The sequence below is a fragment of the Colletotrichum jinshuiense genome, chromosome 1 (assembly GCF_051148585.1).
Source record: "Colletotrichum jinshuiense chromosome 1, complete sequence".
NCBI lineage: Eukaryota > Fungi > Ascomycota > Sordariomycetes > Glomerellales > Glomerellaceae > Colletotrichum > Colletotrichum jinshuiense.
The window spans coordinates 784,085-802,406 of NC_139302.1; the positions used below are offsets into that span (position 1 = coordinate 784,085).

Consider the following 18,322-nt stretch of genomic DNA (forward strand, 5'->3'; position numbering starts at 1 on the left):
TTTTTTAATCTATTTTTTATTCTTTTTTGGGTTTGGCGCTCTCTTCTTCTCCCCCCGTCGTCTTCGTCGTCCTCGTCGTCCTTCTGCGTCTGTCCCGCCTTTCGTTCTCCTCCCACACGCCCACACACCCGCAATGCGCATCATCCTGGCGTTTCCTCCCACGTTTCCACGCATGAGGTCCTCTCCCACGCCTCCCGTGCGCTGGCCGTCCTCGCACACTGCTCTGGCCGCCATGGGTCATCCTGCGAGAGTGGGCTGAACTGCCAATGGGGCCCAGAATCGGCTCGCCTGTCATTGGCGCGCTGTCTGTCGGGCATACATGTCGCGCAAGAGAACAGGGTCAGCTGCCGCCGCCGTCGGCCAAGACGACGAGACAAGCTCAGCCGTGGAGACGTACAAAGGACCCTAGCAAGCATATCTCGGAGACACTACTACTTGCGTTGCGTAAAAGGAAAGGATATCGGACATGGGAGCAACTGGAAGAAGAAGAAGAAGAAGAAGAAGGGGAAAAAACGATCAATCCACCCCCCAGGGCATGGCAGAGAGAGGCAACGGGGCGCCGCGGTAGGGGGAAACCATACACTAATGAGAAACAATACGGAGCTCTCTGTAGATGCCATGCCATACGGTACCATCCATATGCGCGCAAAACTGACTATGGCTTATTTTTTTCGTGGCAGGGATCTCACCCGCCGCTCATCGCTCTTTTTCGCCGCACCCGTCCATGTCCATCTTTTCTTTTACAAACCTTCAACACCACTTATCCAATCCTTTGCCCTCTCCTCCCTGCCATCTCTTCCCTCTTGAGAAGTCCTCCCGCCGCACTGCGACTTCTCACTCTCCCCTCCTACGCCTGCCCCTGTCCTCCATCCCATCCCATCCCAATACGTCTCTCCGTCCCCTCGTTCGGTAACCCAGCCGGCTCGGCGAATTCGACTTGTCACCCGGCTTGCCTTCTCTCAAGGTTCGCACTCTCACCACCTCGCCGGAACCGTTTCTCTTCACCCCGGCCATTCTCTCCTGGGCTCTCTCCCATAAAGCAACCGGCTGAGAACCGTTTGATAAGCACAATCCGAGAACTTCTGTACAGCAGCATCCAGCTTCGCGAGCCACCTAGCGCAGCTAAGCCCTGTCACCTCAGCTCAGCACAGACGACGCCCTAGTCCGATATCATGGCCAGGTTCACGGCCGCTGCCGCCTTCGCGGCTCTCCTGAGCGGCGCATCCGCCTCCCTCGTCGCACGTCAGACGGCTGCCAGCACCACCGCGGCCTCTGCCGGGTCTGATCCCACAGCCATCTCCGAGTGTGCCGTCTCTTCGTCCACCCAGTGAGTGCCTACCCGTCGCACCATCCCGTTTCCCCCAAAGATACATGCACCATCACCATCGAACAGCAAACTCATATATATTCCAGGATTTGCAAGGCCGGGACCACAGAGTTCAGAGTCGTGGCTACGCCTACCGGCACGCTGCCCAGCTCTTACACGGGATGCCACAAGCACGCCACAGAACTGTAAGCTTCCTTGCCGTTGCATTGTCGATCATTTGTCTCATTCTTTATGCTAGATACTGCTTCTTCGCCGATGGCGAGGTTGAGGTCGTGCCGGCCGGCGCCGTCGCAGCCACCGCTACCGCCGCTACTACCACCGCCGCCGCTGTCACCGGCGCTCCCACCGCAGTTTCCGACTGCCATCTTCATGGAACCACCGTGTAAGTGTTGTTTTGTCTTGTTTTGTCTCACAGACCGAGAAACCCACCCGCTGACATGCCCATCTCAGCTTCTGCATGTGGGGTACTTCCGAGTACCAAGTCATGACCACGCCCACCAACACGGCGGCATCGGCCATCCCTACCGCCTTCACCGGCTGCCACGCCCACGGCTCCGACACCTACTGCCTTGCTCCCAACGGCGACGACGTCGAGATCGTCGCCGAGGGGGCGGAGGAGTCATCCGACACCGACGGCACCGATAGCGAGGAGCCCCAGGGCGAGAACTGCCACTTCCACGCCGGCGTCGAGCACTGCGTTGGCGCGGGCGAGAGCGAGAGCGGCAGCAGCAGCGTCAGCTGCGACAAGGTCACGCGCGACTACAACATCCCCCTGCGCATCGGCCTCATCTTCGTCATCCTCGTCACCAGCGCCTTTGGCGTCTACTTCCCCATCGTCATGATCAAGTGGATGCCCGCCAAGACGCACACCATCTTCCTCATCCTCAAGCAGTTCGGCACCGGCATCATCATCTCCACCGCCTTCGTCCACCTGTACACCCATGCCCAGCTCATGTTCGGCAACGAGTGCCTGGGCGAGCTGGGCTACGAGGGGACGACGTCCGCCATCGTCATGGCCGGCATCTTCCTGTCCTTCCTGGTCGAGTACGTCGGAAAGCGCATGGTCATGGCCAAGATGGCCGCCAACCCCAGCGCCGCGACCCTTCTATCCCCCGAGACCGTCAGCGTCCTGGTTCTCGAGTGCGGCATCATCTTCCACTCCATCCGTAAGCATCCCCCCTTTCTCTCTTGCGTGCCAATTTCTGTGATACGGCGTTGCTGACGAAGAACCCAAACAGTCATCGGCATCACCCTCGTCGTGGCCGGCGACACCTTCTTCCTCACCCTCTTCGTCGTCATCCTGTTCCACCAGATGTTCGAGGGAATCGCCCTGGGAACCCGTATCGCCGAGCTGGGCCAGCTGACGCCGACGGAGATGGCCGAGCGCCCCGCCGCGCCCACCGAAGTCGAGCAGACCTCGTCAGCCCTCAACTCCCGCAAGGCGCCCACCGAGGTCGAGCAGACCTCGTCCGCCCCCGATAGCCTCAACTCCCTCAAGGCGCCCTCCTTCTCCCTCGTCAAGAAGCTGCTCATTGCCACCCCCTTCGCCCTCGTCACCCCCATCGGCATGGCCATCGGCATCGGCGTCCTGCAGCAGTTCAACGGAAACGACCGCGACACCATCATCGCCATTGGCACCCTCGATGCCCTGTCCGCTGGCATCCTTGTTTGGGTCGGCGTTGTCGAGATGTGGGCCGAGGATTGGATGCACGGCGACGCCGAGCTCCTGCGCACCGGCCCCATCGTCACCTTCCTCGCCGGCCTCGGCCTCGTTACCGGCATGATCATCATGAGCGTGCTCGGCAAGTGGGCCTAAGTCCACTCCCGGAGCCGCGCGTTTCGAGTATATATATGCCTTGATGAAGAAAATACGGGCGCGCCGTGGTGCTGTTATGCTGTTAAATTTTTTCCTTGTGCCCGCGGCGCTACTATAATGCGGAAATGGGAGGAAAAGTTCTTTTTTTTGGGAAATGGTCGGGTCGGTTCCCTCCTTACTCTTAGTCTTGATAGATGTTATACCCTAAACGAGTGTAATGATACTTTGCTTTTCGACGTCGCCCCCCAGAACCCGGACGGCTTCCCCGTGCATGAGCCCCTGGAGGTACGCCTCGCCGACGAGGACGTGGCCCGCGCCCTCAGCGGCGGCGGGCCGCAGGATGTAGAACATGTTGGCGCCGGGGATGAGCCAGACGCCGTCACCCTCGACGGCCTCGGCCGGCACGAGACCGGCGAACCCGCGCCCCGTGCGTGCCAGGCGGCGGCGGTTGAGACGCGAGATCATGCCCTGGTTGCGCTGCCACTCCGCCTGGCTGAACATGTCGACCTCCTCGTCGTTGTCCCCGTCCTGCCGAGGCTGCTGCATCAACCCTTTTCCGGGCCCCGCGGTGCCGGTCTCCGATTCGATCCCCGCCAGCGCGCGAAAGGCGTCCGCCACGGTCCCGTCCGCCGCCGCGTACTTCTCACGGGGCCTCTTCAGCTTGTAGCTCGGGTACCTCTTGGTCCGCGGCACGTCGCCCGAGTCGAACGCCACCCACAGCTCGGCCACGACGTCGACCCGGACGCCGCTGACCTGCAGCCCGTCCCCTCCCAGGACCCTCCACGCCCTCCCGTCGCCTGCCTGGGGAAGCCCGCGGCTCGCGCAGACAACCTGCGCGCCCGTCGTCCCGTCCCGCGAGAGCACCTTCCTCGGGAGGACGCGCCAGTCGGGGACCCATGACGGCAGGTCAGGCGAGACGCCGTGGCGGCAGATCTCGAGGACGCTGAAGGGCCAGTACCCTTCGTCGCCCAGCAGGCGCTCCGCGACCGCCGTGTAGAGCTGGCGGACCGTGAGCGTGTAGTCCACGGGCAGGGGCGGCTGCCCTCGGGCGGCGGGCCCCGGCGGGTCCGCGAGGTTCAGCGGCGCGTAGATGCGGTCCCGGGGGTCGGTTGCCTGGAGTTCGCGGAAGAAGAGCAGGAGGGAGACGAGGTTGAAGCGGCGGGACATGATTGCCTTCTCGTCTTTGCCCCCGGAGTCGTCTCCTTGCCGTTGGCTGGCTGTCTCCTCCCGTCCCGCCTCGTCCGAGTGGGAATCTGAGGAGGAGGAGGGCTGGGTGGCTTGTTTCGCCGCCGCGGCGCGGGAGTAGCTCATCTTGTGGTCGTGGACGACCTTGCGCACGCGCCAGAGCGTGGCGTCGACGAAGGACGCGTCCGCGCCTTTCCTGCGCAAGCCATCCCTCAGAGCGCCCAGGGCCTGGATGTAGAGCATCGTCGCGGGCAGGAACGCGCTGCGGTCGATCCATACGGTGCCGGAGAGGAACAGCCCGAGGGGCGTTGGCGCCGTGTACTCCTGCATGGTCCAGACGCGGCTCCAGTAGCCGGACTGGAAGACCCTGACGGTCTCGCGGATCTCGGCGTAGCGGTTCTTGACGTGGTGCGGCAGGAGCTTCGGCGCCGCCGCCTGGTGGCCCTGAGGCGGGCCGCGCGGGAGGGCGTGGTCGCCGAGCTCGCGGAGGTAGGCGAGCCCCGGGCCCAGGTCCGGGCCGAGCCAGGTCAGGACGAGGTCCGCCGAGGTGTAGATGTCGCGCATGCGGGCGACCTGGCTGCTGCGCTCGGCGAGGTCCGCCTGGTTGATGGACACGGCGTCGATCCAGAGGGGCGCCACGTCGGAGGGGGAGTCGAGGGACAGGCGGATGTGCCGGAGGGCCGAGTGGAGGTTCCTGGTGGCGTGGAAGATGTGGTTGTCGACGTGGACGGCGACCGTGTCGGAGGCGTCGCCCCAGACGTACGAGAGGGCCGTGTAGTCTGCCGAGCGCAGCGGGACGATCTCGGTAGTGAGCGTCACAGGGGACGAGGGCGGTCCCGGGTGGAGGTTGACGAGGCGGATTTCGTCGTCTTTGAGGGGCGTGTACGGGACTCGGGCGTCGGACGGGGGCGGCTTGCGGGCGAAGAGGCTGCGGAAGGACGACTTTTTGGACTTGATGACGAGGGGCAGCGGAGGGCTGTCCGGGCCGACATTCGAGGCCGACATGGTGTCGATGTGTAGAAACGCCGTGCTGTATTCGAGTATTCGAGAATCACAGGTGGGTAGTCGTAGAACAATGATGCAATGCAGTGTGTTGTTGTCCTATCTCGGATGAAGATGAAGTTATGTAAATGCGTAGTTGCCCAATCAGGCAACAGCGTTACAACAGATCGGTCGATGCGGAGAAATATAGGCGGGCACCGAAAGGAGTAATAAAAAGATTGTGGCTGGGAGCGAAATACCCCTGTTCATCTCTTCCTCTGATATGTAGCCGGTTCTTAAGTTCACCTCTCCAACTCTCAACTCCGGTTGGCTCCTTTGTTTATCTCCCTCCGGCATTCTTTCTGCACAATATCACAATTTGAATGCACTGAAATGGCGTCTGTAGCACTAATGTTTATGACATGAGCCCTGAGTATCAAGAGCTAAACGTTCGTCCCATTGCAAACCTACGAGTAGCATGGGGGCATGCGGACACGCCTCATGGTTCTTTGACCTCAACGAGAAGCTATTCTTAGCGATCTTAGGTTGCTATTAAGAATATCAAGACAACCCGCCATGCTACATATTTACACATTCCAATCCGAGAAATCATCTCCTACCAAATGCTCACTTACAGTTCCGACTTCCACCCACCCTCGACCTCGAAAATGTCGCCAACCGCCTTGGAGACGGTGAGCAGATGGCGGTCGCGATATCGGGGAGCAACCAGCGAGACGCCAACGGGCATTCCGTTGGGGCCCTTGAAGCCCGGGATGTTGACCACGGGAACATGGAGCGCCTGCAGACTTTGTCAGCAAACATGCTTTTCGCGCCTCCGAGCCGCCGACTTACCGTCCAGAGGCCGTTGAAGGCGGCACTTCCCGTGCTCTCGATGCCCTCGGGTGCCTCGTCGACGACGCTGGGCACCAGCACGGCGTCGTACCCGCTCAGCATCTTGTCGACCTTGGGGCGCGCGATGGCGATGTTGTCGAAGGCCTCGAGCTGCTCCGCGCGCGTGATCTTGTTCGAGTTCTCGACGTGCGAGACCAGGAACTCGTTCAGCTGGTCCTTGGCCGCCCGGTAGTCCGGCAGGAAGGCCGGCCTGCCGTCGCTGTGCAGCACGGTGCCGTGCCACTTGGGCAAGTCGTCCAGCTCGGGCGCCATCTCGATCTCCTCGATCTCGGCGCCGTGCGCCTTGAGCAGCTCGGCCGCCTTCGCGATGGCCGCCTGTGTGCCTGGCCCGGCCTGCGGCCACACCACGGTCTTCAGGAGGGCGAACTTGGCGCCCTTGACGGCGAAGGCGTCGTTCGGCGCCTCGTCGTCCTTCAGGTCGAAGATGTCGGCCATCAGCTGCAGGTCCTCGACGCTGCGGGCGAAGAAGCCAAGCGTGTCCAGGATGAGGGAGTAAATCTTCTGGCCCTCTCGGCTGATGGAGTTCCACGTCGGCTTCAGGGCGTAGATGCCGTTGAACGACCCGGGGCGGATGGTGCTGCCGCCGGTCTGGGTGCCCAGGCCGATCGGGGCCTGGAAGTCGGCGACAGCGGCGCCCGAGCCGGACGAAGAGCCGCCGGGCGTCCGTGTTGTGCCTGTGCTTGCGCTGTGCGGGTTCACGGTCTTTGGGCCCTTGACTGTGGCCGCGAACTCGGTCGTCGTTGTCTTGCCTAGCGGAGAGGTTAGAAACATGGAAGCGTCCGACGCGGCGGCACCGGCTTACCGAGAAGCAAGGCACCGGCCTGCCGCAGGACAATGATGGAGCCGGCGTCGACCTGCGGCGCGTCGTTCGCGTATATCGGCGAGCCGTGCTGTGTCGGCATGTCTGCGACGGTATTAGAGAACGCGAGCTGGGAGTCGCACGTCAAGCAGACCGCCTACCTTTGGTGTAGATGACATCTTTGACGGCGATGGCGACGCCGTGCAGAGGGCCACGCTTTTCTGGCGGGACGGCATCAAGCTGCTTCGCCTGCTCAATCACCTGCTCGGGGTTCAGGTACTCCCACGCCTTGACCACGGGGTCTCGTTTCTCAATGTGAGAAAGCAGCGACCGCGCATATTCCTCGACGGTCAGTTCGCCGGCCCGAATCTTGGCCGACACTTGGGTCGCCGTCAGCCTGTACGGTTCGGTTGCCATGTTTGGCGGTTTCGAGGCCCGTTGGAAAAATGAAGGATTTCTTCCCTGCGACGATGAGAGCTTCAGCTTGGTTGCAAAGCTACAAACCCTTTATGGGTTGCTTGACAGAGAGACAAAGACTGGTTGAGTCAAAGAAGGCGGGGTACGGCAGCAAGGTTAATCTCAGAACGCTTCAGGCCGTTGGTGCAACGCTGACAATTCAACTGCAAATCGGTGGTGGTGAAGACAATATCACAGAAACACGCGCAATGGCCTGCGAGGGTTTCGGCAAGGCGCATTCGGCTATTTCAAGAGGCGATTCCGGCGCCTCCAACGATCGCCGGAGGGGCCATCCCTGACATCGCGACCCCGCAGGCCGCCGTTATCGTCGGCTTCAGACCCGCCACTTCGTTGGCTTCCCCGCAATCGCTCGAGGCCGACGCCTGCGACTGCGAGACGTCGGGAACTTTGCACCGAAAGGAAATTGTCCGATCTAGTAGGACGCCGGCCTAGAAGGAATGATAAGCCGAAGGGACCCACAGAATTACGCAACGGATTGACTTTGTTGGCGCCCGCGGGGGATGTTCTCGATGCTACCACAGCGGCACTGGATGGCGACAACAAGCGGCAACGGCCCATCCATGATCTAAGCAGGGTGGATTCAATAGGCTTGAGAATGAAAACATATTTCACGATCAAGCAGCCTGGAATAAGTCTGAAGCTTCAAGACCACAACTGGAAAAGGTCTCATTGATTATACCACGACCCGAAACCGGGCCAGTCTCTCATTCTCTAATTACATTACAGGACAATCCTCAGGCTTGCATCTTCTGCGTCTTTTCACCCAAGTGAAACTCTTCGCCATCCGCAACCTGGGGAGACGGTGGTGCATAGATCTCGCCTTCCCTCTCGCCCTCGAAAAACCCATCGCGACCCTCCTTTGCCATCCACTCGTACTCCTTCGGTGTTTGCTCGAAGCCCGGAGGATACACCTTGACCTTGAAAATCGTGATGAGGACGACGTATATGACGGCCGATGTGACGAATGTCAAGACCCAGCCCATCATGTACATGTTCTTGGCGGCCTGGCTGACGATTTTAGGCTGGTACTGCCCGACAAGACCCGGCAAGCCCATTACCGTGCCTCCGATCCAGGCAAACACGCCGGCCCAGTTGACACCAGACTTGAACCAGTACAGGCCGCCCTTAGAGCCGTCGTATAACGACGGCACATGAATGTTGCCCTTACGAGCCACGATGTAGTCAAAGATGATAATCTGCGACAAGTTAGCCAACCGAAGACCGCGCTGTGGTGGCGCCGGGGACTTACGGCACAGAGAGGAGCCATGAAAATGTTGTAGCTCCCGAGGAACGAGATGAACGCGGTGGCATTGGCAATCAGCTTCCAGGGAACCACAGCGATGCCAAGAATGGCGCACAAGATCTGCCCCCGACGGATGGTCAAGTACTTTGGAAACAGGCCCGTCATATCTGCGCCAAAAGGGATCGAGTTGGCGCCAAAGTTGGTCGCGAAGGCGCTCAGGATGAAGCTGAACGAGACGAAGAAGACGCCCGCACGGCCAGCAGGGGTCCAGTAGTGGTCGAGAATGGCGTCTAGCAGGTCCCAGAGATTCCAGTACGCCTTCCCCCACTCGCCCTGCATGGACGTAGTCGACGCGAGCCCGAGGAAGAAGACGAGGATTTTGGCGAAGAAGACGCAGGCTCCCTGAAGCCAGCCCGCGTCTCTGGGTTCCTTGCAATATCGGGCGAGGTCGGGCTGGTTGACCAGCATGGGCGAGAGCGATCCCATGATGACATTGACTCCGCTCATCACCGCCCATCCCAGCGGCGTCTTTGCGGCAGCTGCTGCTCCAGCGGCTGATGCAGCGTTAATGTTGGAGATGCCCGTTCCGTGCGCCATGCACCAGCCAAAGAGCCCGAAGCAGGCAAACGGCATGATGATGCCCTTGACGGTGAAGATGTAGTGGATATGGGCTGGGTGCACCCAGGTCTGGAGCAGATGTCAGCGCAAGGCCTGCGTCGCGGAATACGGGTATGCTTACAAAGGGGAACTCTGCCAACCAGATGACGAAGAACGACAGCAGCTGCTTGGAGGTAACGTCGGCGCCGGCGGGGAGCGCGTTGGCCCAGCTATGCCAGCTTCCGCCAAAGACACAGCGAAAGCATACGGACAACAGGTTCGCAGCGTAGTACGTCTGGATGCCGTACCATATGATGCACACGACGGCTCGGATGAAGACGAAGAAGTACGATCCGTACATTCCCATCACCGACCGCGCGAGAACCGGGCTAAGGTTGCGGTTAGCGGCTGGCTTGCAGAGTTACCACGTTCAACTCACTATCCGAGATGGTACATGACGCCGGGTCTAGCCATGCCGGTGACGATGACGGCCGAAATCAGTGCGCCGAGGATGCACGAGATGAAGGCTTGCTGCCATGTCTGCTGTCGTCAGTACACCACTCATGGAGATCCTTCTCGGCAGACGTACCAATCCCACGGCTACTAGCGAAGCCGCAACATTCCATCCGGTAGTTCCAAACATGTTGGAGAACCAGTACAACGGCAAGTTGTACCACGTCCATGTTCTCTGTTCTGGCGGCGTCGGCTCCAGATCCTTGTTGGACCATCTCGAATCGCCAATCTGGGAGTGCCCTTCAGGCGCTTGAGGGGCCTTGATCCATTCCTGGAAGGCTGCCTTGGACTGGAACGGAGCCGAAATCTCGGTCTTGGTGGGTATGCGAATGCGCGCCATGTTTCTGTCGTGCCTTGGTGAATCAATGTTACCAGAGCCGAGCGAAACCTTTCACAAAGACAATCAGACGCAAGCTGGCGAGAAACGCCTTCTTCAACCCTTTGAGTTGGTCGTCATCGTTGATATCAAAACCTGTCCTCCCAATGCGGCTCCCCTGCAACCATGTTGTCCCTGCTCATCGGCGTCTTTCCAACCGATGTGACCGCGTTGCCACGCGTGGTGGGAGAGCTGCACGACGAGAAGATAAGAATGTCATGGCAATGCGGAGCGGTGCTTGGCGCAATGATGCTGGCCGGGGGGATGGCCGGGGTCTGGTCTCGGTGCTCCACTGAGATAACGCAACGTCCGGTCGTTGGTCTTATCTGCGATGGACATCCGAATATCCCAACTCGGCAGCGGCTAGCCCATCGGTAAGAAACTACCGACATTGACGTAGTAGCGTATGTCCAACGAGGTCGAAATGAAGATGGTTGTTTGGGGGCCGGTAGGACCAATACGCTTCAATTTCCCGGGCTAGGGCAAAGATTCGAACCAATGAAGCCGTGCCCGTTGACGCAGAGCTATCGGTAGATGGCACGGGTTGGCAAAGGGCGCTGAGCCACTTCGAGCCACCGACGCTGCACGAACCCGTTGTTCTGGGTCCTGGCTAAGGGCCGATTTGCTATCTGTGGGGTTTGGGGAACGAATCCTTCAACATCCACAGCCACATGTTCTCCTCCCCCCATGCAGGTCACCGGCGGAGCGAGGTCTCGGAGGATCCTTGCCGGTGTCTCTCCCCCCAGGGTCTCGATCGGCTGCGATTCTTCCTGCTTCACCTCCCCGTCGTCTACTGACGAAAGTCCTGATCCAGCTGCGCTATTGTACCAATGATTGCGCAATCTCGGATCGAGAACATGTTTGATGAGTCAACTCTGAACAAGGCGAACGCCTCCACCGCGGCATTCCATCCGGAGAGCCCCGTGAGCCCCCGCACTGTCCCGCCGGCCGGAGGCCGTGGTCCACCGCCGCCCCGTAAATCGCGAGTGGCCTTGGCTTGCAAGCGTTGCAAGCGGAGAAAGCAACGGGTACGCGTACCTGAGAGACTCGCTTGGGGCCCCGACAACTAACAATGGCAGTGCGATGGCGCTCATCCAAGCTGCAATTCATGCGAAAAGGCCAACTCTGCATGTGTCTATGAGCGGACGCTGAGGCCGCAGTATCCCGGAGGGAAGTCGTTGTAAGTGAATTAGCCTTAGTATTAAGTAGTATGCTTTATTCTGACAGAGTGGCAAGGTACATCAGTGCCTTGGAGGAGAGGATCGCGTTCCTGGAAGCAAGGATGCCGGACTACGCCGAAGACCACTTTGCGACGTCTTCCGTCACGAGCCCACCGGTGCCGGCGACGAGTGTTTCCCGCCGAGAATCGCGAGACTCCTACTCCGAAGACGAGCCGTCCTCGCTGGTCGACGGAGTGGCCTACCTGTCACTCTGCGCGTCCGGGACGACGGACACGGCGCCCGAGCCCTTTTACCTCGGCTCCAGCTCCGGCGCAACCATTGCCCGCATGATCCAGTCTTCAATCTTTCACGGAGCCGGCGGACGGGCCGTCAGCGAAGCCTTGGCAGCGACGCATCCCGACGTGTTGCGCCCCACGCTGCCCCGAACGGCCCCTTCAGTATCTTCGCATTCCGATGAGCCAATGTCAGAATTCCCCTACCCTTCACAGGCAAAAATGCTGTTTGATGTGTTCTTCGATCGACTTCATACGCGGTGGCCCATCTTAGACCGCAAGTTATACACGGTACTCTTTGAGAAGCAGTACAACCAGGGCGAACTTTCCATCCAACAGAGAAGCATCATGCATTTAGTCTATGCTATTTCGGCAAGATTCTTGCAGTTGATGAAGAAGCCGTGCGATGTAGATCCTCAGGTGAGATCCAGTCACACAAGAAACGTGCTGGATATCCATAACTGACACACCCAGCAACACCTCATGGCGGCCATTGAGCCGATGGACTACATACTTGAGCAGCACAACATTGCCACCGTTCAGTTTCTCCTGCTGCTGGCAGTTCATGGGACGAGGAGTCCTTACGGCGCCGGCGCCTGGTCGCAGGTGCGATATGCGGTGACCCTCTGCATAGAGCTCGGTCTCCATAGGAAACAGACAAGCATTTCGGCATCCCACAGCCCGAGAGACCTTGAGATCCGGAAAAGGTCCTTTTGGTCATGCTACTGCTTGGACCGAATGACCAGCGTTGTGCTCGGCCGGACGTTTGCGATTGCCGACAGAGACATCAATGTCGAGGTATACCCCCGGAGGACACCGGCGTTGGGAGATCATGGAGCTGACTTGAAGCCTAGCTGCCGAGCGACAGCATCGAGTTCTGGGACCTGACCGCCCTCGGGGCCCCGCCGGTTGCCCCAGAGGATCCCTGGTCGAACATGGAGCCGTTTATCCACATCATCAAGCTCCGCCGGATACAATCGCGAATCCACCGGCGTGTCTACCGGGTCGACAAGGACGTCTTTGCGGGGTCCCCGGACGAGAGAGCCAAGCTGGACTCCAAAATGGCCGCCATCCGAGACGAGCTCGACGAGTGGGCGAGAACCATCCCGCATCCGCCAAAAGATGCCAGAACAATCACCTGGATGTACGACCCGGAAAGCGCATACTACGATTCAAGAGACTTCTTCAACCTGTGAGTGCACCCGACACAATGAGAAACAGGCGCGGAATGCTGACGAAGAAACCCCAGACAATACCATAAATCGGTGCTGTCGCTCTACACCGTCCTTCTCCCGACTCTGGACACGTCTGACACGAGGTTCGTCACCACCGCCCGCTCCGCCGCCTGCGTCTGCACGGCGTACAAGCGCCTGAACCAGCAAAAGACTCTAAGCTACACGATGATGGCGCTCCACTCGTGCTTCATCGCCGGCCTGACGCTCGTGTACTGCCTGTGGAGGGACCGCTCGCTCTTCTCGTACGACGCGCTCGAGTCCACCCGGGCCTGCTCGCAGTCCCTCACCATCTTCGGGGAGAAGTGGCCCGGCGCCGTCAAGTACCGCGACATCTTCGACGCCGTCTCCGGCAGCCTGTTCAAGACCATCGTCGACCCTTCGTCGGCGTCCGGCTCTGTCCCGAAACCGCTGAGCGTGGACCTGAAGGCGGAGCCGGTCGGGTCCCCTACGGCCCCAGGGGCGTCCTCCGAAGGCGGGGTGGGCCGGCAGCGGGGCGGGGTCGAGGAGAAGACGGCCGCGAGCCACGCCGTCTCGGACGCGGTGAGGGAGGCGTTCATGGAGGTCGACGAGGAGGCACCCGGGGGCTGGCAGGGTTGGAGGATGTTCAACGAGATGGTGCAGAGCGACCTCGCGCCCGGCGGGAGCGAAGCCCCAAGGTTCGGGGCCGGCGAGCCAGCAGGGCAGGTTGGCATATGGGGTGAATTTCACCAAGAGCAACGCGAAGTTGGACTGCCCCAAAATCTGCCACAGGGGGGAATCCCGGACATGATGGAGTCTGATTGGGATTTTGGAGGATTGGAAGGGCTGCGCTGAGAGCATTGGCTTCAGGAGTGGAGCCAACGCTGATACCAATAAGGGACATTGAACTGGGGCGATCTTCAACAGCCGATTACTAATCGCAATCGGGTCGGTTAGCTCAGTTGGTTAGAGCGTGGTACTAATATGTCATCTAGCATGTTGTGTAATGCCAAGGCCGGGAGTTCAAGCCTCCCACTGATCACATTTCTTTTGCTCTTTTTGGGAGTTTTGTTTGTTTCTTATTGAGTTCGTTTTTTGTCATGTAAATCGTCAGTCAAAACTAGCCAACTAGGTCTCTCATCTTAACACGGGTCAAACACGCTCTTCTCCTCGCACAAGATTCACGCCAGCTGTCCCTTCTTGTAGGGATACTTTGCCTTGAACGCCTCGGCGATCTCCGTCCTCGTCGCGACCCAGACGCCCTCCTTCTTCGCAATGTAGTCCACAAAGTCCCGCAGCGCCCCCAGCCTGCCGGGGCGGCCGATGATGCGGCAGTGCAGGCCGATGGTCATCATCTTGGGAGTGCCCTCCTCGCCCTCCTCGTACAGGACGTCGAAGGCGTTCTTCAGGTGGTTGTAGAAGCCCATGGGGTCGCGGAACCCGGCCTCGGTGTGGAACTTGAAGTCGTTGCAGTCGTAGCTGTAGGGCACCATCAGGCACCCCTTGGCGTCCTCGCGGCCGCGCTCCAGCGGGAGGTCGATCCAGTACGGCACGTCGTCGGCGTACGTGTCGCTGGCCCAGACGAGCTCCTCGCCCATCTCCTCGTAGACCTGCGGGACCAGGGTGCGCGAGTGCGGCGAGTTGCGCCCGTAGTACCACCCCTTGGGCGCGTACCCCGTCAGCGCCTTGAGCGAGGCGATGCCCTTGCGGATGTACTCCTTCTCCTTCTCGACGGGGAAGTCGTGGTAGTCGACCCAGCGGTAGGCGTGGGACGCGACGTCGTGGCCCTCCTCGACGCTGCGCGTCACCACCTCGGGCTGCTCCTCGACCGCCTGGCCCACGGCGTAGAGCGTGTACTTCATGCGCCGCGAGTTGAACAGGCGGAACAGCCGCCAGAAGCCCGCGCGGGAGCCGTACTCGTACTCGGACTCGACGTTGTAGTTGCGCTCGTTCACGCGCGGCGGCCCGCCGGGGTTCTCGCGGAGGTTGAACTCGGAGATGCCGTCGCCGGCAACGACCGAGCGCTCGCCGCCCTGTCATCCAGCGCGAGTGTAAGCCTGCGTGTTCGGGGAAAGGGGGGTGTGAGGGGAAGGGCCGGGCGGACGAACCTCTTCGTAGTTTATGACGAAGGAGACGGCGATTTTGGCATCGTTGGGCCACGGGCACGCGATGCTCTTCTCGCCGTAACCCTTAAAGTCACGGGCGAAGCCGTAGTCGGGGTGGGAGTGGTAGACCTCTGGCATGGCGGCGGATGAATTAAGTTTGCAATTGGTGTGTGCGGGTGGTTGGGGCGGTGTTCAGCGAGGCAACTTGCGCGGGAGTGACTGAAAGAAACTGATCTCGGGCTGCAGACCGGCTCCTGGCGAGGACCATCCAGGAACATACAAATATCCGCCTCGAAACACCCTCTCGTCGGCCCATCTGAGCCGGCCGGCTCTGCCCGTCGGCAACCTCACGCGCGTCGCGCGTTATCTGCCGTGATGAGCTGCGCCGAGCTCGAGCTGCTCCCACCCCTCCACAGAACCCCACCAGAGCTCCGTCGTCACACCAAGCTCCCTTTCAGCCTGCAGCTCGTTATCGCGGCACACATGTCGATCGGGCTTTGGACCGGTGCGGGAGCCGGCTGCTGGATCTCGCGAGTGGCGGGGTAGCTTTCTGTGCCCATCGGGCCAAACGATCCGTTCGAGCATTCGGAGATTTTGCCGCCCAGGGGTGCTGATAAGGCGCGGGGTGCGTGGTGGGGTCGTTTGCGGCCGCGGACAACGTTCGCTGCGCCGATGATAAGGCGAGTTCTTGGCGGGATGCGGATTGATGTAATGCACAGGCGTGTGTGTTGACGGTGGATGTCTGGATTGGGAATGTCGACGGCGATTGAGTTGCGGGATGAGAGGAGGGCGGCGCGAGCTCCGTGCCTCCGCGGATCCCCGGTTGACTCTGTCGGGCCCTCCGAGCGCATTGTGACAAGCACCTCGCATGACGAATCATCTTGCTGTTGTGCGGCAGACCTGTGAACCAGTTGATTTGTTTTATCTTTGAGGGTGTGAATCGATTGACGTTTTAAACTCCGCCCAATGCGACCGATGTTGTGACTATCTCCTGCCGGCTTCCCATGCCATGCCAAATGCCACCTATGCAAACCACTTCTTGATCATGGCCACAGACAACTAGTTCCGGTCTGCCTTCTCAGTGATGTCCTTTGAGTTGTCCTCTTGTTGACCGGTCGGAGCCTCGGGAGGCTCGTCCACCTGTGCCGGCTTTTTCGCCTTCAACCCCGTGTTCCCCACGCCGAGCGTCAGCACCAGGCTAAGACCGGAGCACACGACGTAGTAGATGAATATGTAATGCAAGCCCCTCATGTACGCCTCCAAAATGACCGCCTTTTCCTCCTCCGAAAACCCCCTTTCGTCCAAGGTGTACGTCGAAGACGTGAGCTCGGAAATCACAGCATCCGACACAAAGTCCTTTCCCTGCAGCTCCTTCCTCAGCGTGTTGGACAGAATGACGCCGGAGATGACGAGCCCGAACGCGCCGCCGATGGTGCGGATGAAGTTCCGCAGGCCCGTGGTCACGGCCCGGTCCTCGCTCCGCGAGTTGGCGTACAGGCCCACCAGCGTCGGCTGCAACGTCAAGCCGATGCCCCCGCCGACGATGATGAGGATGCCAATGAGCTCGCCCAGCCCGGTGTCGCGGTGGAAGAGGATCGTGAGGCCGTTGCCCAGGGTCCACAGGAAGAAGCCCGCGAGGATGCAGGGCATGTACCGCCCCAGCCGAAGCATGTACTGCCCGGAGAGGATGGAGAGCGCCGAGGTCGTGATGATGACGGGCAGGATGAGCGCGCCGGCGACGAGGGGCGAGTACTTCAGGATGGACTGGAAGAAAATCGGCAGGTAAAACAGGTTGCCGAAATACGCCTGGCCCATCAGGAACGTTTGCCCGTACAGGTAGCTGCAGTGCGGTGCCTGGAAGAGGCGCAGAGGCATGATGGGAAGCTTTGCCAGCTTCCACTCGTACAGGACGAACAGAACGGCCAAGACGGCGCCGATGACAAGCCCCGAAATAACAAAAGGTGACGACCACGGGTACGTCACGCCGCCGCCGGACAGCGGGATCAGGAGCAGCAAGGTCGCGGCCATGTTGAGCGCAATCCCGCCGTAGTCGATCATCTTCACCTTCTCCGCATAGTTTCCGGACTGGTGTTTCAGTGGTAGACAGAAAAGGATGGTGACTGCCGCCGGTGCGCTGATGATGGGGACCATCCAAAACACCCATCGCCAGGTCGACTCCTGCACCACTGCGCCGCCGACAAAGGGGCCAATGCCATTGGCGAGTGCCAGAACAGCTCCAAGAATGCCTGCAAATGGTGTCAGTGTTTGGCTCGTATCAGAGAAACATGTTGGCTCACCCTGGTATTTGCCTCGGTTTTCCAATGTCGTGATATCGCTGACAATGATCATGACAATGCTGTTGATGCCACCGCCGCCAATGCCCGCAATGGCTCTGAATGCAAAAAGCTGCTCCTTGGTCTTGGAGAAGCCGCAGAGAATGTCGCCAACAGCCATCAGAACCAGGCAGATCATGAGCAGGTTTTTGCGCCCAAAGATGTCGGAAAGCCGTCCGTTGATGAGCTGGAAGGCCGTCGAGGCAATGAGGAAGGACGTCCCGATCCAGGACGTCGCCGTGCCGGTATCCAGGTCGCCTGCGATTGCTGGCACCGCCGTCGAAACGCTCGTCTGGTCAATGAAGGACACGAAAAGGCACACGGACAAGGCGGAGAAGGCCAGCAACATGCGCTTTCGCGACATGGTGTTCCTCTGCCCGCCTATGCTCTCCGCATCGCTGTTGTCCTTGGCCTGTTGCCCGGAAGCCGGCGATGCTGATGCGTTAACCTCATCGTCGCCCGACGATGCCTCCGTGCTCAATGTTTGTTCGGTTGCTTGCTCGTTGTCCTTGGCATCGGTAGCTGGTGCATCGTGCTTCATCTTGACCGCATGTTACTGGGGTCGCTGAGGCAGGAGAAAGTACTGTTCGGGTAACAGCCAAAGAAAGAAAAAAAAGGCGACAAGACTGAGGCGAGTCTAGATCGGCCATGCAGATTTCGGTACCGAATCGCCGGCCGGCTGTCGTCTCCCGCAAGTCCCTGTGCGGGCATCGGATGCGTCCGCAGATGCTTACAGCAATCCATTGCGTCAACGCTATTAGAGCCATTCATGGGGGCAAAATTGAGGTGTTCCAAAGTGAGCGATCCACTATGGATATGTCGGCATGGCATGGGATGCGGATTGGCGGTCGCCTTAGCCGATCCCACGACCAACTTCTTTGTCGGCAGGTTTTGTGCCGACACGCACCCGCCGGGTTGCCGCGTGTTTTCTGAAGCCGTGTCTCAGTACGGATGCCAGCTCCCGAGTTCGCGCGGAGTGCATGTGGAGTAACATAGAGACTAGGTCCGTGAG

At 60.0% G+C, this 18,322-nt stretch overlaps 6 protein-coding genes across 6 annotated transcripts; 2 read left to right on the forward strand and 4 right to left on the reverse strand.

The window, feature by feature from the left end:
• Positions 1–1,172: 1,172 nt before the first annotated feature.
• EsH8_I_000212 (uncharacterized protein) lies at positions 1,173–3,143 on the forward strand (the record flags this gene model as incomplete). Its single annotated transcript, XM_083267625.1, has 5 exons — positions 1,173–1,327; positions 1,414–1,512; positions 1,566–1,709; positions 1,778–2,493; positions 2,566–3,143. The coding sequence occupies 5 exons, from the start codon at positions 1,173–1,175 to the stop codon at positions 3,141–3,143; spliced, it is 1,692 nt and encodes a 563-aa protein (XP_083118063.1).
• Positions 3,144–3,347: 204 nt separating this feature from the next.
• Positions 3,348–7,437, reverse strand: EsH8_I_000213 (uncharacterized protein; the record flags this gene model as incomplete). Its single annotated transcript, XM_083267626.1, has 5 exons — positions 3,348–5,358; positions 5,945–6,108; positions 6,162–6,970; positions 7,024–7,125; positions 7,182–7,437. The coding sequence occupies 5 exons, from the start codon at positions 7,435–7,437 to the stop codon at positions 3,348–3,350; spliced, it is 3,342 nt and encodes a 1,113-aa protein (XP_083118064.1).
• A 794-nt stretch (positions 7,438–8,231) lies between these two features.
• Positions 8,232–10,190, reverse strand: EsH8_I_000214 (amidase signature domain-containing protein; the record flags this gene model as incomplete). Its single annotated transcript, XM_083267627.1, has 5 exons — positions 8,232–8,693; positions 8,747–9,427; positions 9,480–9,726; positions 9,777–9,877; positions 9,927–10,190. The coding sequence occupies 5 exons, from the start codon at positions 10,188–10,190 to the stop codon at positions 8,232–8,234; spliced, it is 1,755 nt and encodes a 584-aa protein (XP_083118065.1).
• Positions 10,191–11,056: 866 nt separating this feature from the next.
• EsH8_I_000215 (transcription factor domain-containing protein) lies at positions 11,057–13,727 on the forward strand (the record flags this gene model as incomplete). The annotated part of the gene is made up of 6 exons (XM_083267628.1): positions 11,057–11,254; positions 11,306–11,406; positions 11,463–12,099; positions 12,154–12,477; positions 12,534–12,871; positions 12,929–13,727. The coding sequence occupies 6 exons, from the start codon at positions 11,057–11,059 to the stop codon at positions 13,725–13,727; spliced, it is 2,397 nt and encodes a 798-aa protein (XP_083118066.1).
• Positions 13,728–14,053: 326 nt separating this feature from the next.
• Positions 14,054–15,115, reverse strand: EsH8_I_000216 (uncharacterized protein; the record flags this gene model as incomplete). Its single annotated transcript, XM_083267629.1, has 2 exons — positions 14,054–14,905; positions 14,981–15,115. 2 exons carry the CDS (start codon positions 15,113–15,115, stop codon positions 14,054–14,056), a joined length of 987 nt encoding a protein of 328 aa, XP_083118067.1.
• Positions 15,116–16,036: 921 nt separating this feature from the next.
• EsH8_I_000217 (major facilitator superfamily domain-containing protein) lies at positions 16,037–17,851 on the reverse strand (the record flags this gene model as incomplete). Its single annotated transcript, XM_083267630.1, has 2 exons — positions 16,037–17,223; positions 17,275–17,851. 2 exons carry the CDS (start codon positions 17,849–17,851, stop codon positions 16,037–16,039), a joined length of 1,764 nt encoding a protein of 587 aa, XP_083118068.1.
• Between the last annotated feature and the right edge of the window lie 471 nt (positions 17,852–18,322).